Genomic DNA, 25,014 nt, shown 5'->3' on the forward strand with positions numbered 1-25,014 from the left:
GTAGGCGCATTCCCTGTCCTTGTGCAGGGCTGCAGTATTTAGGGTATGCTGTTATTCCTCTTTGTTCTTCCTTATTACTGTTGTTCTCTTGCTTTTTTGTTGTTTTCGTTTTTCCAGGGAGTCTAAGTTGGAATTTAAAGAGGTCGGACTAAACAAGGTTTTAACTTACTCTCGCTCATTTCCTTATCTCTCTTTAACTTGGATAGAGTGGAAAAAGAATATGTATATAGTAATGCTCCCTTTAAAAAAAAAAAACAACAATATGCATATATATATATATATATATATACGATTCCTTGACTAGTTTTTTGGAGGGGCAGGTTTTGAGCATTTGGTCTAAGTGGGCTGCTCAGTGAAATTTGTACATTCATAAAATAGCTGATTGAAAAGCAATATTTCAGATAAATACAAGCCAGCGATCTATCAGCAGTTGTAATAAAAGCTGGGCTTCAGGCTGTGATTTTATTTTGAAATAATAAGAATTGCTTTATTCTTTTTACTTGAGTTACCATGGTAATTCTGTCGTGTAGCAGTGTTATATTGATTTAGAAAGTGGACAGTAATATTTCTTTTGTGTTATTCTGTTTCTAGGGGTTGATTTCTAATTTCCACTTGGAGATTACTTTTATAAATTTCTTAAGTCCTTCCACTTTTTTCTCTAGCAGTGTAATTTTCCTCTCACACATTGCTATTTTCTGAGCTTATTGGTTTGCTCTTATTTTAAATTAAACTTGCTGGTTTCAAATATTGAAATGACATCTTTGTCTGTGTCTGTACTTTGGTTTAGCAAAATATTACAGTCTGCTGTTTTATGCTTAATAATTTAAGGGAAGCTTTATGTCTGCCATCAGGGGTTGTTGGTAACTCATGACTAAACCAACACAGAGCTCAAACCTCTGACATTTTAATACCATGTAATGGTGCTTCCACCCTGCACACTGTTTGGGTTTTTCTTTAATCTGCCTTGTGTGTGTGTCCTAAAAAGAATGCCAATTAAATTCTGAAGAGATCAGGAGGAGCTTTTGGGTGGAGCTGGGTCTTGGCCACTTTACGTCTCTGTCACTCTTGAAAGAAGCACTGGTTTTATCTATGGCACAGGTACCATTCCTGACCACTCATATTTCTCTTGCAATTAAGAAGCTTCAAGTTTTCTAGAGGCAGAGTTTTGATTTCCAGAAGTGCTTGTACACGTTCAGTGACTGGGGGAAAAGTAACAAACTGCTTTAGCTCTGTACAGGATTGTTATATAAGATTTTCCCAACCATTCTGGTGCTGTGCAACCTTAGCTACAGAGCACTGCTCTTGGATTGCTGCTGCTTTAAGAAATGACGGTCTATAGCAGTCTGTGGCTGTTCCTTGTGGCATCTCTTTCTGTTTTTGTGAATGAGAAATAATGCTTCTATTCTGAACCTGGGAGAAGAAGGGAAATGAACCTCAGGCATCACTGTCTTCAGAAGCAGTGTTTTAGATCCTGAAACCAAAGCCATAAATTCTGCTTTCCAACAGGAGGCGTTCAGATGAGCTTTTAGTTTAGAGGTTGGGATACCTACTTTGTGAGAACTAAGGACAGGTTTCCTGATGGTATAAAACCACCACTGGTAGGTTTTGTGGTGCAGCTATCTGGTGGGAGTGGGATTGAAGCCATGTGCTGTTTCCCCTTGGTTTCATTCCTGTACGAAGCTCACAAAAATAAGAAGAGGAGCCCAGGAACCCCAGCTGATCTATTTGGGGATCACTGGAACATCTACAAGTAGGAATTACCCCTAGCTGGAAAGGGCAGAAGGGGAGGAAAAGGGTGGCTTGGACAGATGGTGATTGACCTCAAAAGGACTGAGGTGTGAAGTCGGTGGTAAAAGGCAAATGCAATCCTGAATGAATTGAACAAGAAATTGCTAATAATGATTCCTGTTAATAATGCTGGAGAGAGGCACTGGTAGACCTTGTCTGCTATGGGTAACTTGTAGATCCCTGAAGCTAAGGGACAGTAAATCCATGTGGAAGTAGGGGCAGAGAGGATGCTCATGAGGAGCAATCTGTGCTTCAACTTGTCTGCCTTTGCACAATGAAGGCTGACTGGTCTGGACAAGCACTCTGGGAGGAGAAACACCAGGGACAAAGGAAAAGTGGACTTTTTACCCCATTAGAACAAGTAGTTGGAAATGGCTAAGAATGTTTCTAGGCTAGCAATTTAAAAGCTGCTGGGCTTCTGGTCTCTTAGATCTGCTTTCCTCAGAGGTAGTGGGGGCGTGAAGCTGACTTGCTTGGGTTCGAGAAAGGGATGGAGCAATAGCCTCTGGCTGCAGGAGCTGGGACTCACTAGTCCTTCCCATCAGTCCATGTTGAGGCATTTATGTCACAGCCTGTGAAGCTCTGTCAATGTTTCCATAAAACCCCTGTATTTTCATGAACATTCATTTATGGCGAAAGTCTGCACGTAAGATCCTGCCTGAGGTTACCTTTTTCTTCCCTATTAAAATTTTATAAACCTGTCACTTGGCTGGGAATTTTAGTTTTCTGTGAAAGTGAAATAGAAGGGGGGCCCTGATGGGGAAGCATGGAGGTTATAGTGTCATTTTCTTCCTCAGTGCTCCCTTTAAAAATAAATAAATAAGTAAGTAAAAAGGCACAAGCTACAATCTTACGGGTGAACTCCTTGATGAGAATGGCAAAAGCCATGTCTGCAGGTTCTGAACTTCTTTTCAGTGATGTGATTTGGTTTGATCTGAGTGTGAAAACACATAAGCAGCTGCTGCTTCCAGAAGTCTCCCCTAGCTTTTCTGTGTGCAGGTGTTGCTGTGCTGCTCAGCTTGAGAGCAGTGATCCACAAACTTTAAACCCTTCAAATGGGTCCTGACCTGTGAGGCTGTAATGGCCCTCAGAGCCTTTATGGCCCATCAGATGATGTCTGTTACACATTAGTCTGTAATAATTCCAGAATAAATAACTTTTTTTTTTTTTTTTAATCAGTAATTATATCTCTCCACAATGGACTGCAGTGGCTGCTCATGCTCAAACAGTTTTAAAGTAATGCAACAAGAGACTGTTTAATGTCTCTGACAGTCTCAGTGCTGAGCACAGGTCCTCTGTTTTCTTTCTTCAGCATTTTCTTTCTCGTTCCTTACTTGTATTGCAGCAAATCCATGCTACCAGGAGCTGGCATCTCACTCCAGATTCTCTGTGATGTGGTAAACAAATACCTCATATTATGGGTCTTCTCAAAATAATGATCTTGTCTTTCCCCATCACAGTTGCTTTTCAGGAAGAGCTGATAATTTGCAATCTTCTTAGTAGGGCTTTATGCTCAAGAGACTAACCTTGCTATGGTGGGAAAAAGGACCAGATGATTTAATGGACTTTTTTTAATAATCATTGCATTCTGTATCTGATCTTTTTGTGGGATACAGTGCTGCCTGCATCCTAAGTTGGGATTTGGGTTCACTACCCCCTACCTAAAATGTATTTTCTTTCCCTATGGTTCGTTCAATTATAACTCTAGGATATATCTTCTGGGACTGAAGTAATTGGCTAGGTCAGAAGTAATCTTTATTTTCACTAGAGAGATGTTTACAAACTGATGCTGTAGTATCTCTTTAAAACCCACTGAGAATCTGATTAAAGGCCTGAGGATCTTCTGCAAAGATTGCCTGCTCCCAGTTGACTTGAAAGGGTCAGCATGCTGTCACAGTTTCGAGGACTAAGAATTAACTTAAGGCTGATTCAAATGCTACTCTCTGTGTACAGCATTGATTGGACTGCTTTCAGATGGCAAGAGGTAACTTTATCCTGCAGCATGTGTGAACTCCATTTAGTTAAATAGGGAAGCTGAATGAATATGCTTGCTTGTGGCAAGGGAGCTCAAAGGTGAACACGTTCTACCCCTTCTGCCCTGAATTAAATACTTTGGGGAGGATGGGAGAGAAACATAATTCTTGTGGTAGCATGCTTGGGATACTGACTGCTGCAGCTGTTCTTCCTCAAGTGCAGCTCCTAAGTATCACAAAATCTTCCCTTCCCTTCCCCTATGCACAGTCTACCCCGTGGGCTTGATCATAATGAGATGGGATTGCTTGTAGTGGAAATAGCAGCAGAGTGCTCTTTTGAATGGGAAAATTGAACCCCAGACCAAATAAAATTAGCTTGGTGCAGCATTATCACTGCTCCTTTTTTCAGGGATTGAATATTTTTAACCTGGTTTCTTGTGAGCATCAGTGTTCAAAGGCATCATGAATTAATGTGGGAATGACATTAATGGTGCTGACTCACACAAGGCTGTGGGGTTTGTGGTGTCACACTTGCAGTTGCTAGCATTGGAGTAGCTTTTAAAAAGGCCCTGCTGAATGCAGCTGCCTCACACAGAGATGGGCTCAGTGGGAAGCAATGCCAGGCTGCAGACTGGTGTATTCCTGCTCCATCAGGGTCTGGACCAAAGCAGGCACTGCTGCTGCTCCTGCTGCAGCCAAGGCTGTCATGTGGAAGTTCTGCTGAGTACCTTATGGAAAGAAAACGGGCTGGGCTGAGCTGTGCTCCTGACTTCCTGTCAGCCTGCTCACCAAGCCAGTGGCTCCTCAAAATGATGGAGCATCCCCAGGGAAGGTGCCCCACCAGCATTAAAACTTCAGCCCGGACACAGGGGCCAGCTAGTGTAAGTCAGCCAGCATCTTGTTGAAGGTGGGGATTCCTGATTTCCTGCCTCCTGTGATGCCTGGTATGCTGAAGACCTTCCTGGTGACAGTCACAGCACTGAGACCCTTCTTGGGGTTTGATAGAGACATCAGTGCTGTTCCCAACTGAACAATCCCAAGAGTTTGGTGCATGTGTGTTAAAGAGATCACATTTCCCTGAGCAATTTCTTAGGGATTCTTCTGGGTTGTCTTGGGGTGAGTGCAATGTGACTGTAAGCCAATATCGCAGGCTAAACTAAAACCTTGGTGTTTCTTGGGTTTTTGGGTTTTTTTTCTTTTTTTGTCTTGCAACTGTTGTAACAACTCCAGGAAGAGGAGATGCTGGAAATGCTGACAGGCTCTGAGTTAGAGCAAGCAGAGAGGCCGTGCTGCAGTAATGTACTGCTCAGCTTTAATTGTGCCCAGTGCAATTTCTGTGTTCCCCATGGGCACTTGGCCATGCTTGCATCCAGAGCTGCAATTTGCCAGTGGTCACTCTCAGAAGAAAAATATGTGTTGGCAGGATCCTCAGCAAGCTGATGGCTACTGCTGCACCAGCCAAGGTGGAGGAAAAGAATGATTTTGATGTCTCCTGAAGGTGACCAGCTATGAAGTCAGACAGTTTCCATCTGCAAGACTCAAAAAATGACACCAGAGATTGACAGTCATGTCCTCACTTCACACGTGCTCCCAGGCTGGAGGGGCCACTGCCTTGTGGTCACAGCTGTAGTTCAGTTGTGGCATGTTTCACTGTACACAACTGAATCCATTTTCTGTACAGTAAACAAAGTTCTGATTGCCTCTTGAGACAAATATTTTCACCATCTTTTTCCACTGTAAACTTATTACCGAATTAAACACTGCACGAAGGAGCTGTGGACTTGCTGCAGTAGCCCCCGTGCTGCACTTGATGGATACTCAGTGTTTGCTGCTGCTTCCTTTCATCCTTTTTTCTGCTCAGGTTGGTTGGCTCCTTCCTCATCACTGCATAAGATCCAAGTGTCTTAGTCTCAAATGATGACTTGTTTCCCACCCTACTCCTACCCCAAACAGGTAGATAAAAATTTGAGCTTGCCAAATCCCGAACTGTACTTAGGGTTTCTCAGTGTGTGCTGTTCTCATTCAGCTTGTGGGCTTGCAGCACTGACTCTCCAAAGAATGCTCCTTCATGATGCTTAGTCAAAGAAAGCAAACATTTATTTCTTGGTCTTGGCTCAAGTTTCTATCAGATCTGCAGAACAAGTCAGTTGTGAAGATGATTACTCTGTCCCTTCTACAAGGGAGGGTCATGAGAGTTGTTACAGTACCAGCTGTGAACAGTGTGACAAGTCTCATTCTGTTTCAATTAAATGAATACACTTGAAATGGTATTAACCTAGTTAAAATTTTGCTTATCAAAGCAAGATCTGTAAAGCAAGCCAGGTAAGTGCCTATTACTGTTTGAAGTTGTATGAGAATGCAGGAGGAGGAGTTGATTTTGAACTTTCCTTATGCTGCATATCATGATCAAGCGCTTGAGGCAACTTTAACATCTGAATGATTTCGTCATTTAAGTGTTGATAGCAGGGCTGTATTTACTCAGCATTTCCCTGCCAGCTCTCAGAGCACTCCTTCCACTTAAGTGTTTACTCTTGAGTTCAGGAAAGATGCCTACCCAGTGAAGGAAATGTTTTGCACATCCTGTGGATGCTGATTAGTAGGATTTTCATGAAATAGATGCTGAAAATGCTTTCTATTTACTGGAAGAAATCACTAAGACATCATGTAGGAAGAAAAACCCAAAAGGACTTGATCCTGTTTGTGTTTTTATTTTCTTGGTACTTTGCTGTGTAGATCTGTGAATGCCTAGAGAAGAGTAAGAAATAGCCTCTAAGTTAGAATGTTTGAATTAGGCATCAAGAAGAAGTTTGAGAAGTGCAATGAGAGTACAGTAACTTCCACAAAATAGCAGCATTTTGGTAATCCTTGGTGGAATGAAATTCTGGGTTCCAGACCTCAGGTGTGAATGCTACATGTTGAATTGCAAAAAAAACCATGTAAGTTCATGTGGTTCTTTCTGCAGTGCCAGACCCAAGGGCAGATCAGCATGGGGGCTGGCTGTCAGTCTGTTTCCAGTTTACTTTGGGAGTAAGATTTTGTGTTCTACTGCATCAAATGTTAATCTGGCTGTGCTTTTTGTATCACTTATGCAATTTAATATGACATCCTCACCTCCCCCCTTGCTTGACTTACTCTGCAATATACAATGTATTATGATAAGGTACTTTTCCTCTGAAATAGGGAAAACCAATTTGGGAGCAATGCACAAACCAAATAAGGCACATGCTGATATTTTTAAAATATTAGCAAAGAGATATGCAACAAAGCACATTTCCAGTATCTTTGGAAATGTGGAAGTAAACTGGATCTCTGTGTTTTGGAGGAGGTAAGTGTAGTCACCAAGGAGAAAGGCATGCATGCATGAGTTTAAACCAGGCATGCTGGGGGTTTTGTGGGTTTCTGGTACTACTGGCTCCAAGTCAGAAGAACTGATGCAGGGGGGATGTGGAACCTGCCATTTTTAGAATATACACAGAAGAATATTCTAACTACTTAAGTAAGGGTTTGTCAACATTTGGTCTTTATTTGACATGGTGACTGATCAACTCATGTTAAGTCTTTTCAGGAGTCCCATGGGGTTTGGCTGGTTTTGCTCAGGGTGCCTCACAGGAGCCAGATCCAGCGGGAGAACTGGCAGCTGGTGAGTGTAGCATTTCTCCTCTTTGTGCCACAGTCCATGCAGAGGGCTCAAAAGGGTGGGTTTGTGTCCAGTGCTGCTGTGGGGTAGCAGAGTTCTCAGTGCCACCAGCTTTGTGGCTGTCCTGTGGGAAGCAGTGCAGAGGGAGCTGGTGGTGCTGCTGGCACAGGGCTGGGAAGCAGAAGCCAGCCCCTGTTTCAAGCTGGAGACAGCTGAAGGTACTCCATGGGCAGCCCCCAGCCATGGCCAGGGTGTCCCTTACCCGCACCAGCTCTACCCCAGCTGAGGTGCCTGGCTGGAGGCTGTGTCTTGCTCCTGCCTGATAGTGCGTGGCTGAAGGGGATAGTGTGATGTGTGTGGAACAAAGAGAGGAAGTGCAGAGACCTTCCCAAGAGCTGTGGCTGAGCCTGTTTGTCCCGGTGCTGGCTGTGGTGCAAACCTGGAGGTGCAGCCATTTGCCTTCTGCATCTGAGGAACTCTTTCTGCTTTATACCTTCATCTTCACAGCTTTGCTCAGACATCTGAATTGCTCTGTACTCATCCTGCCTCTTCAAAAGATAGAAATCTTCATTTCTCCCTCCATTTCTGAAAAGCTGAGATTCTTGAGTCCTTGAATCATTTCACTTGCCCTCTGCTATGCTGCCTTTGCTGCATCCCTTTTATATAATCACCGCAGCTCACAGTATTCTGTAATACAGCCCCAGTCCTCTCTCTAATAGACTGCTATGATGTCCATGACTTACATCCCTGAATTTTCATTACTGCTACAAAGACTTTTATACACTTTAAAAGGGAACAGATGGATTCTTGCCTATTTTGGAAGAGATCATTCGTGCCTGTCCACCTTCTCAAGTTCACCTATTTTCATTACTTTAACTTAAAATGATTTGTGGAGCCTTCTGAGCTCTCAAAATTAAACTGGAGCCTGAATAAAATTTGAACCTAGATTTCCCTCATCTAACCTAAGGTAGATGATAGCTTCAAGGGAGGACCTAGAGAATAGTTCATTTTGGTTATAGTTCAAAACAGTAGTCAGTCTGTTCTTTCCCACTGAGCTCTTTGAGTTGTTCCAAGGAAGCTCACAAAGAGCCTTTCTGAGATTGAAGTGGGAACAAAGTGCTAATTGTTAAATTATCTTTTATCCCCCCAAAACCTAAGGAAAATCATCTGAAGGATGTTAGTTGCATACAGAGTATTTCTGTCTCCATCCAGTGCTAAGTAGTCTGTTTTAGAAAACCTTTGTTTTGTTCTATGCAGCTCTCAATAGGCTTTTGCTCTCAAACAATATGTACTCTAGCAGGTGGCATTTTTGGCAAATGACCTCTTCTCAATACCAGGACGTTCAGATGTTGGCCCTTCTCATCTTTTTCAGAACTGTTAAAATAGGAGCTGAAGGGCAAACGCGCTGCTAATAGGGTGAAGATGCGCTAAGATCTTGGACTGGGAGAAAATCAAAATATTGGTTTCCAAGGAATTGGGTTGCTGGTGAGGAGTGTGGTGTGATAGCTGGGTGTAGGAGCTGGCAGCACTTCCCTCTCGAAACGAATGACGCAAACTTACAAGAGCAGGTCCTGTGCTGTGGCAGAGGTTAATTATACGAGTGGTTCTGCGACTCGCGGCTTTTCCTTCTGTGCTCTGCTCACATTTGCCTTTCTGAAGTGAACCGCAGTAATGTGCACAATTCATGTGTCTCTGTCTGATTTTGGTTAATTGTAGTAGTAATTACTAATTTCCAACCCTTGACCTGCTTTTTTAATCGCATTTTTTAAATGATCTTTTGGAATTTGGTGTTTAGTTTTTAATTTAGATAAATTGTGCTAAAATGTTCTTGAGAGAGCTGCACGCTGAGGTCAAAAGCTTTATCTGCACCATGCCCATTTTCTCTAACCTATTTTAATAATCACAGCTGCTTTCTTTAATGGGTAGCTTTTGTTGAACTATGCTAAATCTGTCCTGTTTAGACCAGGCTGCTGAGGAAGCAGTAAAACAGTGCTGTGGAGTGGCCCTGAGGCTTCATGGGTTGGGGGGTTCTAGGGCTGGGTTTCCCTTTTCCTCCCTCCTTGCTTCCCTCGCAGCCCCCCAGCTCCTATAACCTGAAGCCTTTCCCTCCCCTTTTCCCCACAGCTAAGAGGGTAATGCCCTCTGCTGCCACTGTCCCTGGGCTGTGGGACTGCCTCTGGGATGACTGGCCACATCCACCTCCCGTCTGGACACTGCCGGGGGAGGTGGCCCTTCATCCCACAGATGAGTGATGGTGATCATGACCAGCAAGGGCTGGTTGTCAGCCACCTCCTGGGAGAGCTCTCTAAGCTTTTAGGCAGGCCATGTCTTTATCCTCTACTCTGCCCAGGCATAGAAGTGGGTGTATCTACAGGTGGAGGCATGGTTTGCTCTGGCTGTTTGTGGTGAATTGTACGAGGTTTCATGCAGAATGGTTGTCCCCCCTTTCTCCTGTCCCCTCTTTATGCTTCGGATGGGGAATGTTTAACCCGGTGCGATGCTTTCAAACTTGGAAACAGGTATTAAAGAGCAATTAGCTGGCCAGCCTCCCTGGATAAAACAGAGAAACCTTGCCAAAGGTCTTCTTGTCTTTAAACATTTGTACAAATCTCTTGTCAAATATAGAAGTAATTGCCTTCGCCCCCTTTCTTTCTGCTCTCTCCTCAACCACTTTCAGTCCTGCATCTGGTTTAATATAATGGGTGTTTGCATGAATGGCTTAGTTAGCCAGAATGGTAATAAAACACTTTAAATTTATTGTGACATTTGGATTTAATTAAAAAGTACACACTTAGAAAAGTAAAACATAATGTGTAGAAGGAGTCAGGAAGATTTTTCTCCTTTTCTTCCAAAAAGCTAATTAGAGTTGTATTTTAAATTGTTTATGTGCTGCTAATCATTGTAATAAATCATTTATACTGAGAAAGACACACTCTAATGTGCTTGTGTAACTGTTTATGCTCTCAAGTTTCTATCATGAACAAATTGATCTGGAAGTGAATTTATTAACCACTGGGGAAGAAATCATTAGTGCCTTCTCTAAATATTCCCCAGGTACACTTTTATTATAGTAGTTTACTGTTTTAACTAAAAGTAACGTTACAGGGCCTTGGTTTAATTATGATGCAAATTGACTTTCCATCATTTAGAAGGAGGGGAAACTGCCTTTTGCTGGTAAGATACATCTACGTTATATCTGCCAGAGCACCTCACAGTTTACAAAGGGTTTTTTTTCAGAAAAAAAAGTTGTAAACTGGTGTGGGGACTTTATGGAAGTTTTAAAATACTCCAGAAAGTTTAATCTCTTTAATCTACCTGCCCTTTGATAAAGGACCCTAGGATAAGGTAAGTGTAGCCTGTTATGTTATATCTTTTGCAGCTGGCAGCGCATTTACACTTGGAAAGCACTTGGTGCTTTTTTTCACAGTGCTGGAGAGCGCTTGAAATCTTTTGGAAATAATCGGCGTTGCTGGTTCTCCGTCGCCAGCAAAGGCACCGATGGATGAAGAGATTGTCACACATAAAAGAGTGGCAGAACTGCAGTTATAATCTGAGATTTTTCTGGTTCCCAGTGCTCAGTCCAAACTGGGAGCTGCTGGCATTCCAGCCCTTCCCAAGGGTTTTTAGTGTGGGCTTGTCCTGTGAGTCCGGAGGTGGTGGCGGAGCGCACAAATCCCCAGTGCCCTGGGCTGAGGGACAGCTCCCATACTTGGAGGCACTGCTGAATTAGTTTTCAACACTTGTACTTCCCCCTGGTAGTAAATTGCATTTCCCACCCCGCCCAAGAAACCAAATCTGGGCATTGAAAGCTCCAGTTAATGGCAGTAGGTTTTGTGGGTGCTTTTTAAATTTAGCTGCTATTACTTGGGGACTGAATTATTTATTTACAGGTCTAACATCAGGCTGTTGGGTGGGAATACCCACAACATGTAGATTTATATAGTTGAATTGGTGGTTAGGCAGTTTTATTTGAAGTCCTCTGGAACTTGATGGGAAGATTTAATTTTCTATGGGGTATTCTTAATTTTAAATACAATAACAACAAAATATCAAAGAATGCCCGCAACCAACCTACCGAACAACAAAACCAACCAGTGCTCAAGTTTTTGGTAAAGCAAACAGTCTGCAGCTCTTTCCAGCAGAGAAAGGAGAGTGAACATGAGTAAAAAAGCTTTTCTAGATACATACATTATTTGGAGGTGACTGACTACATTTGATGGTAGATGTACGTGTGCTCACACATCACAAAGACGGCCTGTTGCCTCGGGGAGTTGGGCAGTGTAATGCCTTGGGCCTTAAGTACCTGCACTTTTATTTGTACTGTTTTGGCTTTTTTAAAAAATATGATCCTTACCTTCTCGTGGTTAATGTTGTCTTTTTCTCCTTAGCCCTAGGGAGGCTCACAAGTGACAAACGTTTGTGTGTCAGTCCTGGCCATGTGTGTGCTGTGCCACCAGCAACCTGTGGGGGTGTCTGTGTATGTGGGAAGAATTTATTGGTGCTTCAGTTACAACATGTCACTGAAGTGGCTTTTTATTTCTAGATTTTCCCCAAGACAAGTTATTTTTTCTTACAAGATGAAGGTGTTCATTCTCTATCTCCTTTTATTTTGGATGTTTGAAATCTGGTAGCATTATATACACTTTGCTGGCAAAGTGGAAATTTTTTTGAGACTTCTAGCTATTCATTTTTCCAGAAACCTACCATGCAGTGTTCTGCCACATTAAGTTTCTCTAATAATCCATGGGAGGATGTGATCAAGATCTATTACTGCCTCTCAGTGTGGTCGCCACCTAATTTCATGAGGAGCTGTAGTGGCATTTAGCTTTGCTGTTTGCAGGTTTAAATCTGTATTTCAAAAGCCTTGCTGTGCTAACCAGGCTTCAGAACTATAAGGAACCAAAGGACATCATATGTCTTCTAGAAAATGTGGATATTTTTTTTCTTTTTTCTCACCTTTAGATCCTTTTATGGCCATTTTCAGAACAAAATATGAGTCCTTTAGTCATTTTGTATTCTGCTGAATCTGACACCTAGAAATGTAAACGTGTCTATCAGAATGCCATTAATTGAGAATAATAAATGTCCTTTTATAAATGAAGTCTTTATATAGAGGTGACTCCTGCTGGGATTCCTGAAGGCATTTTTCTTTCAAAGCACAAATATTTCAGCACTTAAAGCAACATTTGATATCCTCTTGCCATTTCTGTGGCCTGAGCCTCTGCATTGCTGTGGCTTCTTTTTCCCCTCTCTACACTTTACAAGGTGCACTGCATCTAAACATGGACTTTTTCTGCAGAATTGTCCCTGAATTAATGCTACTCAAAAATTGCCAATGGCAGTTTTATAAAAAAGTCCCAGAGTTCAGAGATGGCTTGTCCTTTGACAGACAGAGGGAGAGGGAAAGGAACCAGTGCAGCCATGTAAGAAATGCAGTTAATGGAACAAATCTGGTGCCTGTTTGCCCCAGTGGAGCCAACGAGGACAAGTTGTTCTCCACCACCACGTGCTGTGCAAGACCAGCTTTTGTGGGCAGGCTGCTCATGCAGCTTTGGGCCTGTGTAAAAGTGTAAAAAGCATCTTGAATGACACAAGCACGTGTCTGCAAGCTACTTAAATAGGTAGCCTTTGAGAACCAGGTCTGTAGGTTTTGAAGCAGAGCTCTGTTGTAATTCCAAACTTTCTTAATAGAAGTTTGGCACACAGTGGACTGGTGAGATTTAATACCTGCCCTCTAAGCTTCATTTTGTCTCCTTCCCTGTTAAAAATTCCTTGCAGCTGGGCATGAAATTACTCAGGTTGCCCCTTCTACTTGGAAGGCTTTTAAGATGTTGGCATCCCAAAACAAAGGGACAGTGGCTCTTGTGTGACATGGCAGGAGCCTTTCATGGGTGGGTGAGGGCGGACCTGGATTGCAGAAGTGCTGATGGAAATTCCCACTTCACAGTTTAGGATAAAAATGAGGCAATCCATGTTCATGATGAGTAAAAGTGAGTAATAGTTTTAATATATTAAGACTGTGGAAGAGGCAAGGACATAGGTTTGCTCTGATATTGTCATGCAGAATGGGAAGAAGTGGTGCCACGGTTTAACTCTTCACTGGCCTCTGAGGAGAGGAATGTGCAGGTCCCTCTGCTTGTTCAAATCTTACCAGGGTGGCATGTAGTGCTGGAGTGGATTGGCACAAGGAAAGCCACCAAATAGAGCTGTGATGAAGCCATCCATGGACTGCATATCAAAGACTGATCGTTCTCTGGTGTTTATAATGCAGAGCATCTGTCTTGCATGCCAACTTCCAAAATATTTCTATGTCTGCTGATAATGTGATGGTAACTGTGGAATGCAGCTTTACCAATTTTGATGCTGTATAACAAAAACATGATCTCAGGGGTTTATGAGTATGATAATACATTAACATAAAAGTACAACTGTTTCCTGAAAAAATAGGCATTCCTCCCACCACAACAGAAGAGAGAGAAAAGGTATTGCCAGTGGAGGTTTGCATATTGTACTGCAAGTGTATTTTGACACTAGAAACTGAAGAAATGGGAAATTAGATATGTCTGGGGAGTAATTGCTAATCTAAGTGTCAGGTTTGATACGGGCAGACTCTGTGGAACCAGTAGCTCAAATCTCCGGAGGGCTGGCGGAGCCCTTGACCTTCGCAGCAGCAATGAACTGTTGTTATTGCTGAGGGCTGGTCCTGGAGAGAGGGATGGACAGATCCCAGGCGTGGCATTGGTGCCTGTTTTGCATAGATAGAGCATGTCTCAGGGCATTCATGCATTGGAGAGGTTTCCCCTGGTTTTCTTGGCTGTTTGAATCATGCTGCCTGTTGGCTTTACTCCTCTCTGGAGATGGACATGTTTCACCCTCAGGTTCTCTGGGTTGTAGTATAGGAGTCTCTGGACAAAAAGCATGCAGTGTCAGTGCTGGAATCATAGAGTTTTTTTTTAAAAAATCAAGCTTTCTGGTTGCTCAGGCTGTAGAAATAGTTTGTCATGGAGCTCATTAAAATAAAAGTAAGTATTTTGGAATACCTGATTCATGTCACTGGTGATGTCATAGAACAGTGACAAGTTTTTGCTTCACAGACATCAGAGATCAGCTGTAGGCTTTTGAGCACCAGATACATGTCCATCAAAGTTGGCCAGCAATCCTACTGACAGATTAGAGGGTGCTTAGCAAGTTCATTTCAGAGCCATCTTATTGGTGGTACCCACAGAGAGGGGCTGAGAAAATTGGGAGATAGAGGAGAAAACAATAGGGAGATGTCACTACTGCAGATTTTTGAGACAACTGAGCCAAATTCTTCTCAGAGGGGAGCAGAGGCTCTCACCTGGGAGAGGAATTCCTGCCAGGAACTTCCAGGGGAAAATACCTGTGTCCCAGGCAGCTGTCATCAGGGGCAGACAGAGACACAGTGGGACAGGCAGTGGAGAGTACAGCAATGGTCCTGCTTCAGCGCTGGGAAGAGGGGTCCGCCCTCCTCTGGTGTGCCTGATGGACCTGCTTGGGAGTGGAGATGGATTTCAGCTGCCCTAGGTTTGGGAATGAAGTGAAAATAAGGCTGAACCCACATAAGAAGTGAGAAGTCTCTGGAGAAGTCTTCTGCTGTTTAATTCTCTGAAAGCAGAGTGGCAATTGCACACCCGGCAGTTGCTGCGAAATTGCTGCTACAGATAAGCAAAACTGGGATAGACATTTTTACTTGGAGTTTAGGGTGCCTGAAATGCAGATATCTATTCTTTTTCACCCAGTTCCTGTTTGTAAACAGTTCAGTTAAGGATCCAAATGGATCTTGAGCTTTGGAAATCCTCATTCACACACTTCCATTAGGTATTAGATCTGGAGCAGGTATTGTTTTTCCTGATCAGATTTTTGGTTCAGTGTGAATTAGGATTAAGTACACTGGTGGGCTATGAAGATGAAGCAAAGTAAATTGAGATTTCTGTATGCACATTACCACTTCAAATGCTGCTGGCACTCAGAAAAAAAAATTAAAAAAAAGACCTCCTAGCACTTGAAGTAACAAATTACTCATCTCACGCTTTGCTGTGGCAGATCATGGTTTCCTTTAAAGTAACATTCTTTTTTCCTATGCTTAGATAATTTAGAGACTCCTCTGAAAAGAGGTGCTGCATGGAGTGCAGCACAGGTGAGGTAGATTGGAGAAAAGGATTACAGTTTGCATGTGGAGGCAGTGAATGTAGGCTGCAGATAAATGACATGGGTTTAGAGCGATCATTGCTGCTGCAGCTTGATTATTTTTCTCAGGGACAGGCACTGGCTCTCTCCTTCCTTTGAAGAACTACAGTACTCATGTCTGCACCATATTTTGTATCACATTTGTGCTGTCTTCTGTTCCTCCACTACCTATCCACCTTCCTCTCTCACCCAGAAGCAGGATGCTGCGATCGTGGAACTTCTGAGTCTTCAACGTGCACAAGGGCACCCTGTGGCCTGTCCAAATACTCATATCATGCACTTCATGCATGTAAAACATCTGCTCCAGCGCTTTAAAAACGAAGGTTGAGAAAAGCTGATGAGGCTTTGGGAGCAGTCAGAGCTAGGAATAATGTAGAGTTGTTCCTTAGGTTAACAGGTTAGTGTAGGAGCTTCTTTAGGTCAATGAGCAAATGTTTGAACTTCCTTACTTAAAGGTGTGCTGAGAGCCAGTTGGGATTGCTTGCTTGGCCTGGGCAGTAGAGGAGGGCATGGCAGGGCTGGATGTGTGTGCTGGGAAACCAAGCCTTGGGTCTTGTGTTTCAGCTAGATGTCCAGCCATATTTCTCCAGGACTGTATCTGTTTTATGAACAAGCAAGGCAGGTAAGAAAGAATATACAATTTGGAAGTAATAGGGTGGGCTTTGCAGCACCCTTGCCCTTAATGACTTTTATTGTCACAAACCTGGTTAATAGATACTTATAGTCTGTGAACTTTTTCTTGAAATATCAATGTATGTGTAGCTTTTTTCTTTTGGGGGAGAATAAATTATCTGCTGTTATTTGGCACTGGTGGATATGTTCCTTTCTTTGATACAGAGCAAATTTGCTTTAGAGTCGGTTTCTTGAACTTGTAGAAAAATTGTGTAGCACTGAAACACTGGGAATTAATCTAAATAGCCAGTGTGAGGTGAAAATGCTCCCTATGCTTTAATTGGAATGGCCTGGTGAAAGCCAGTTCCCAGGCTGCCTCCCTCACTAACTGCCCACCTTGTGGCAGATTGACATAATTCCCCCATCCCTGGGGAACCATAATAGAGCACTCCCTGAAGTGCTCAGAATCCCAAAGGGAAATAAGGATCTCTTTTTTTTTCCCTCTCTCTCGCCTTTTTTTTTTTTCCTTCACTTTTTTAATGGGGTTTCTGGGGTGCTTATGTTCATCCAGAGGATTGTGGCTATTAAATAGAGGGGGTTTTAAAGGTTTTTCTAATTGCCACACTTCCTCTCGCTCCCCCCTGTTAAGTGGCTTTGGACAGTTGCAGAACTTTGATTTCAAATTTGTCTAATCTCTTGAAATATCTAGGTAGGGAAAACTATTGTAACTGAAAATGGCTCTGATTTTTTTCTTCCTTTCTTCCATTTTAATAGATATGTTTAGTCTACTTTAAAAGCTTTCTGGAGAACCTTTTCTAAATGGCTAATTTAAGCTTGTCAGGTTTTAATTATAATCTCTCTATACACAAGTTAAGATGCTTAATGCTTAAAAGTGAAAAGTTCTGAATACAAAGCAAACCTGTGTCAAGTTGCAGAGCACTCTTACCCGTCTTAATTGCTTCTGTTCTGAACTTTAACCTTAACTCTCCCATCTGTCTTACAAATTCTCTTCTCTCATCACAACCACTTTCTTTTCTGTGGAGTGCTGAGGATCTGTCTTGATTCGGCAGGAGTTCAGTCTGGAAAAAAAACTGCCATCAGGCTGTGGATGTTCAGCTCTTCCCTTATCCCACTGCAGCATGATGCCTGTTCCTGGAGTGCAGCCCTGCTCTCCTGGACATCCCAGAGCATTCCCATACCCCTGCTGGAATGGGACTGCCTGTGGGAGATGGGGTACCTCAGCAGCAGGAGAAGTGCCCTGATTCCAAATATCCTGACAGCTTCTGGCCTCAGTTAAAATCAGTCCCAACAGAATCAGTATGGCTTTTTTTGTTGTTGTTGTTGTTTTGGTGGTTGTTTTTGTTAGCAGTTTTATGGATGTGTAGTTAGGCAGTTTATTCCTTTCTAGGACTGTTGTCTGCCTCGTTTTCTAGCTGTGACCCAGCCTTTGTGGCAAAGGTTAGTTGCATCTTTTTCTTAGATAAGAATGAGTTTCATTCAAGCTTAGAAAATTAGCCTTGGAAATACTCAGTCAGTGCAGATTCCTTCTGGAGAGTGCATTTAAAAGTTTAAATCCAAAATTGATTTGGAAGTGCTCTAATCTAAAATAACCCTGATGTTAGCATTGTTGTCTGCAACTCCTGCTAGCCCTGGCGTTCCGGTTCAGCGCGTTGGCACACGGTTCCCTGATGCTGTGAAATTGAGACTCATCTGGAGATACAGCCTTTTCTAAAAGGGATTGCAGGGCACTTAAGACTCCTTATTTCATTAGTTCAGTGAAGGAGTTCTTTTCAGCAGTCAGGAGTCTCATGATGAGGTGGGCAAAAACTGAGCAAATCACGCGGCAGACGCTCATGCAGAAATGGAGCGCAGGAAAAGCTGCTCAGTAAGTTTTTTGGCCCGGAAATGTGGCATTTTTTGGACCTGAAGGTTAGTGGTTTAGAATTTCATTTTAGTCTGAGGTTTCAGGCAAAGCATTAGTAGCTACATATCTGGGCCAGACTTCAGGAGGTACATTTCAGGAGGCTTTCAGTTGTGCACATTGGATTGGGTCATATGATTATTATGTTTTTTTCATTGTTTCTGGCCAAGTGTAACCATCGCCATCTTCACGTATGTTGGTGAGAATTAAATGGAGCATGAAGATCTGAATTGAAGAGCAGGCTTCCACTTTAAGGGGATGGGTTGCTGCATGAAGCAGTGGTAATGATCCAGAGGAGCAGGATGCATTGAGGAAAAGAGTGAAGTGTGAGCACCATCCAAAGTGCAGGCAGCAGGTCATAAATTCTTTTAGTGGTGGTGGTCTGAAATTCAAGGAATAGGATTAGAGAGCTACAGTAGGTTAATGAAAATGACTCCCTCAGGATCAGCTTGAATTCAACTCAGTGGTCAGTCGTAAGAGGAGGAATGTCTTGTGCAATTCCAGCTTCTCATCCATATTCTGAATACTGTGATGCTCCTGAATGCTTAATAGAGTAGAATATGCTCTGTTATGATATACTTCATATGACTTCTAGGATGCTTTAATGCAAACTAAATGTCATGCTAACTTGCCCCAAACCCATAGTGCTCAGTTTATTCTGGAATATATAAATTGCACCAGGGTTTTCAAAGCCTTGCTTGGACATGGAAAAAAAAAAAAAAAAAAGGAACAAGAGAAAAAAGTCTTGCAATTCTACTTGTGTCTTTGCTGTTGTCCAGGCTAATAATGCTCAAATCCTGCCTCTATACGTCACCTCAAAGGAACTCATTATAGAATGAGTATACAACAGCCAAGAAACCACTTTTCATTCTTATCAGCATATTTTCTTGTAAAGAAGGGTAGCATTAATGGCCAGCTGTGGCTTGTGAGCCCTGACTTAATCAGAAGTGAATAATAAAAATTAATTTGAGGCATATAGTTACTAGCCAACTGCAGCTATAACAAATGTTTAATGATCAGCCTTGCACTGGGGGCTGCATACCTTTTCCTGGGAATGAAAGGGGAAATGTCCAGGGGTGGGACTTTCTCCGTCCTAATTGCAGTAGCCAAATGAGGTAGAGTAAAATCTGATTGTGGAAGCAAACTGTGGCTCAGTAAGGCTTAAGTTAGACTTCAGTAAACAGAAGAACAGAGGTAATTAAGTATTTAGCCTCTGCTTTCTCTGCCTTCTCTATCTTCATGGCATTAAGAGAACAATTTTGGTTGATATTCTTTGCAAGGTACAGCAAATTCTTTCTGACAATCACCTTGCCCTTTATCTAGTCGTGAAATATTAAACTGCTTTGCCAGAGTCATCATGAAGGGCATTGTGCTCTCTGGGGTCTGCAATGGGAGAGGAAGGATTGGTTGTTGGTGGGCTACACTTTGTGTAAACATCTTGGGTCTTTGTAAAACTGCTTGCAAGGCCAGGTCATCGAGGGACCTCCTGTAGATGAGTGACTGTACCATACTGGTCATGGGCTTTTGTCTGGTCCTTCTCAGACAGCAGCTATACCTGAGCAAAATGCACTCTGCTCCTCTCTCTGGCTTCTGCTGCAAAGGACAAGGCAGTTCTGGGTCTCCTTTTCACTCAAACTCTCCAGCCACTTCTGGGTGTGACAAGGAGTTTGGAAAGAAGCAAGGCAAATCCTTTGGGAGATGGTAGTTGGACTTTCAAGTAGTTTCAAGCTCCTGGAATCTGACTGAGCATTTTATGTTGAGTGCAGCTGTGGATAAAATCCAGTAAATCTGCACTAGATGTGAACCATTTTTGACACCTCTTCTGAGACTTGTGTCTTGTGCACCTGAAGCTTATCAAAGGAAATCCACAAATTCCACAGCCTTTCAGAAGGTTGTGTAGCATCACTCAAAACTTCAGGGCTTGCAGAAGGTTAGGGTATTATTTGTGTCTAAAATACAAACTCCACTTCCTAAATCAGTATTTATTTATTGGTTAACCTGAACAGTGCTCACCTATGCTCACCAGTGCTCACAGATTGAGACTGAGAGTCTCCACACACAGGCACTTGAAACTGTGACCACCTCAGCCTCTCTCATACAACAGAAAAAACACACCACTTAGATATAATTGGGGGGGGGGAGAAGAGATGGGATGCTCTCTTAACCTTGGTTTTCCTTTGCTACTTTCATGAGACAAAATTCCAGTCTGCTTTATTTTTGAAGTCAGCAAACTGATTATATATTGTAAAAGATCAGTGTTTTCATGGGTGAGTAGTAATTACTGAGTAATGGCTTAAAACATTTCCTGAAGGAACATAAAGCTGTTTTTAAAAGTCAAGAGTACATTAAAAGGATTACCATGTAGATTTGATTTTTAGATAACACTAAAATGGATCCCAAATGGACTTATGAAAAGGGATGCTATCTCTTTAATGGAAAGTGCATGGTCTGACAGCTCAGCATGCAAATGGTCCTGCAAAGGACTGGCTGTTGTGTTTTTTCCTTTCAACAAGAAGACAAGGAAATAGCTTGCCCTTCTCCTTTCAACTTTTAATAGCAGATGTGTGTCTCTGGTTTTGCTAGGAAAGGGAGAAGAGGATAGGTTTGGTGGATAACTGCATCTTTCTAAATCACTGGGGAAGTATATTTCACGACTCCTGGAAGGTCAGTCAGCAGCAATTGTATCTCTTACACAGTTTGCATTAAGTAGATAGATTCCTTCTGCATTCCCCATAGGCAAATCTCTCCTTGCCTCTTACATGCAAATAAATTTTAGTCCTAGTATATTTATTGCAGTAATCTTGTGCAGGGCATGAACATCAGTGCTTGCCTTGGCAGTAAGTTTGGACAGGGCAGGAGGGGCTGTTATATTCATACTACAGTAACTTGCAATCATGATAGTATTTTCTATTTCAGAGTTGACAACACAACTTTCTGGTGATTGATGGTATAAAATGGGCTTTTGGCCTGAGTAGGATTTCTTCTAGAAACATTTAAAGGAGTATATTCATATTTCATTAAATACAGAGCGCACCAGGATTCCAAATCCTTTTGTGGTATTGCGCAAATTATTGTAGGCTCCAAAAGTCTTGAGAAATTTCTATAAGCCTGTGAAAGCTTTAGATTGGATAGTCATCATTGCCTGCATTAAGGGCTGTGACAGATTGCTTCATCAGTGTACACAGAGCAGAACATCAAATGGCCATTTGGCAGTGGGCACTGAAATTCTATTAAGGTTGCCGAAAGCTTAGGTTGACATTGTGTATGTCTGCAAAGAGGCAGAAGAAAAGATGATGGTGATTGAGCAATGATATAGTTCTATTCTCCTTAAAATATTCACATACATAGCATGCCAGATCTGTCAGGGTGGTGTTAATGTTTCACTGCTAAACCTGAGCACTGCTGCCCTGCACGGCTTTGCTCGTGTCTCGAAACCTCGGTATGTTAAACAGGTCATTTCAGCTGGGAGAGGAGCATTGGGGAGCATCACACATCAGCATGAAATAACTGAAGAGTTTTTACTTCTTGAACACTCTTTGGGATATTTAACTTGATAGAAGGTTTTTTCTGTTTGATTTTCTTCCTTGTTGAAAAAGGGAAGGGACACAAACCCTGCCTTGTATTTAATTTTGGTACACAGGTTATTCTTACAAGAGCTGAAAAGTAAGGGATGAGTTCTTACCTTTGTGACCATTTGGCTCAGAGACTCTTCTTCCACTCCTTGGCTCTGACACCCAAACCCACTAAATAGACAGCTTTTGAGGTTGGTGTCTTTTCTGTGGTCACCTGCAAATTGATGGAATATATAGGAATATGGGATAAATTTCAGGCCAGTCATACAAAATAATAGTTTTTTTCTCATTCTTACACTGCTGGAAGGGTGGTTTGAGGGTAGTCACTCCATTGCCAAACTTTTTTCTACTACAGACACTGAAGGAGGGAGCTGGCCACCTGAAATCAGGACCTTTGCCAGACTGCAGTACGCTAAATTGTGACTAATGGAGAAAACTTGATCAGAATGTTCTCAGATTAGGTTGAAAGTAGGAGAAATCTGCATGTCTTTGTTCTGCTTCCAGGGCTTCAAACAGTAAAAATGGATTTTACTGAAACAGTGGATGTGCTAAGAATAAACTTTGGACATGTGCCAATTACGAAAAATTAAAGCTCAAACAAACACATTTTATGAGAACAGGGAAAACATTGCTTCCTGAAATGATTTATAGAAACTGTCTTGCAGCAACAATTATTATGGTTTGTGTTTAGTCCTGCTGCCATGTGTTTCTTTATAGCTACAGGTTGGCCTCTGGTAGGAGAAACTCTGTAATTGAGAGAGGCTAAAAACAGGTACTGGAAGACTCAAAACTTGTGGGGAAAATGAAAGTCTGGATTCTACCCCTAAACCGTGTGTCCTGAATCAGGACCTATGTTGGTACAGATTCAAATTATGCCAAATAATTACTTTTGCTCTGTTGGTCTATCTGAGCAAATGGCTTTAAAACATGTGAGATTGAAGGGGGGTTAAAGCCATTCATGAAGCTTTGGGTCACTTTTAGGCAGCTGAAACTTCCAGGAGACACTAGACTCTAAAACATATTTCTCTACAACTTGTCATGAAATGTATGGACAAAAAAAAGTTGCTGTGTTATTGGGCAGAGGATTTAGAATAGTCAAAATAGACGTGGTGATCAAAATGTTGTTTCTCCCATTAACTGCCCTCTCAAACTACTTTTTTGCCATGCTTGGGAAATTTGTTCAGTAATGATTCAGAAGAAAGAATGCCCCAAATGAATTGCTAAAGCCACTGTAAAAATCACCAGCTGCATACTGCAGCATGAAACTGGCAATGAAAAAAGATTGTGGTTTCTCATTGAATAACTTTGATGAATGGTCTAAGTCTTACTCATAAGCATTTAGTTGCAAGTACGTGGTGTTCCAAATGTAAGGTTTTAATTGGATATACAGATGACATGATGAGTTTCACCTTGCTGGCTGTAATTTTTCTGATGAAATTCTTGGTGAGGATGCCCGAGACAGCGCACTCTCCATTCAGTGGGAGTGCAAGGTCTGACTTGATTCACAGGGTGAAATATTCATAGAAGGTGAGTAATACAATACTGGGAACACAGAGTTTCTTTTTAGGGGAATGAAATTCACTGCATCTTTTTGGCAATGACTGTCTGCATTTACTTAAATGGGTGATGCAGGGCTCTAATGCTTTTAAATGATATCAGATCTTCTGATAAAAGACATAAGACTGCAGCCTATTTATTGTGATGAGACAGGAGTTAATAAGATTACTCCTACTCTTCAGTTACTTTTTCATCTTTCGCAGCCAAATGCTGGGGGTTTTGTTAGCAGGCAAAAGGAGGTCAGTTCATTTAAAGGGTGTTGATGCTAGAAATAAATATTTTTTTCCCTCAAGTGGAACTCTGAAACTTAGGCTCAGTTGCCTGACTGGCAAACCCCTGGTCTTTAAACCAGAATTACTTTTAGCCCTGGAATGCTGCATCCTTATAATAACCACTTATATAATTTTTTAAAATCTTAAAAATATTACAAATAATAATAAAAAAGAATAAGGGTAATGTAAACCTGCAATAACTGTAGTGTTTGGCAGAAGAAGGTAGAGAAATGTGGTAGTAGTGTCTAAAGGTACTGCTCAAGGAAGAATTTGTTCTGGAGAATAAAAACAATTCCAGTGCTATGTTGTGCAAGGTGCTGTACAACAGGGAGTGATTGTCACAAACCTTTTGCAGAGTAGAAGTATTGTGTGTGTATGTGTGTATAGTTATTTGCTTTGGTGTTGAACAAGCTTTTACTCTTAAAGTAGGTACTCTGAGGAAAGGTGTTGGGGCTTTAAAAAAAGAAAAACAAAATAACAGCAACAAGGAAAAAAACCAAACAAATACAAACAAACAAACAAAAGTCCCAGCAACAACAAAAAAGCCAACACCAAAAAACTTGTGAGGGAAAGAGTTAAAGCCATCTGCCTGAAAGCATTGTGTAAAACATACACACAATGTTGGGGAAATAAGCCAATTATGTGTGCTTCACAGGAGGTGGGGGACTGACCTTTGTGTATAATTAGTTCTTTTATTTAAAGCAAAGATTTTGAATAGAATAACTAATTAGCTGTCATAAATGGCAAATTGAAGATTTTGGCCGGGTTCCTTGGGGAGAGTGGGAGGAGGTCCCTCCTCCCAGCCCGTACTGTACGCTCCGGCTCTCCTCATTAGGGTTGTTTTTAGTTCTCCACAGAGGTAATGAGGAGTGCAGCCACACACTTCTCCGAGCCCCCTCTAATAAGCCATGAAATGCAGGTGGAAAAGAGCTGCCTCCAGCTTCTGCTGCCTTCTCCCCACACATGTGGGTGTAGCTGAGGGGGGCAACCTGGAGTGGAGGGGGTCTGAAAAGTCCTGGTGATATCACCTGTGTTTTATGCTCTGGACTCGACTGAATAAAATACAGGCAAGCTGCAAAGCCTTGAGGCATATATCATTAGCTAGCAGTCCCCCATTACTCTTTCAGACCAATTAACCTTTAGAGTTGCATTAGAGAAATTAGGTGGTGAACTTCCCTGCTTTCAGAGGGGACCTCTAGCTCTGCTGCAGACCAGAGCACTGTGGAGCCGTGCGCCGTAGGACCAGTGCAGATAACTGTTATTTAAAAGGTCTGCCATTTATGAAAAGTTCCCAGGCTCTCTTGGAAAGGAGGCTTTATGAACAGTGCCCTTAGAGGAACCGCAGCTGATTGCCATGTGAATAGAAATATCAGTAAAATGGCTTAGAAAAATTTAGAGGTGTACTTAGTGGACACTTGTGTTATAAGGCCAGCTGAATCATTTTACAGAAAGACTCCGACTGAGCAGATACGGG

General features: G+C 42.2%; 1 protein-coding gene across 8 annotated transcripts in view; it reads left to right on the top strand.

Annotated features, from left to right (window-relative positions):
* LMO1 (LIM domain only 1) overlaps positions 1–25,014 on the top strand; it is a 73,513-nt gene that overhangs the window by 28,760 nt on the left and 19,739 nt on the right. For 3 of the 8 annotated variants that reach the window (XM_066551389.1, XM_066551390.1, XM_066551387.1), the window contains one exon: positions 7,318–7,401. The exons of 4 other annotated variants lie outside the window; for them this stretch is intronic. In XM_066551389.1, coding sequence (XP_066407486.1) covers positions 7,318–7,401 — 84 coding nt within the window. The remainder of the gene's footprint in view (positions 1–7,317; positions 7,402–25,014) is intronic. One more of the 8 variants, XM_066551391.1, reaches the window with a different exon arrangement.

The sequence above is a fragment of the Molothrus aeneus genome, chromosome 6, assembly GCF_037042795.1.
Source record: "Molothrus aeneus isolate 106 chromosome 6, BPBGC_Maene_1.0, whole genome shotgun sequence".
NCBI classification, from domain to species: domain Eukaryota; kingdom Metazoa; phylum Chordata; class Aves; order Passeriformes; family Icteridae; genus Molothrus; species Molothrus aeneus.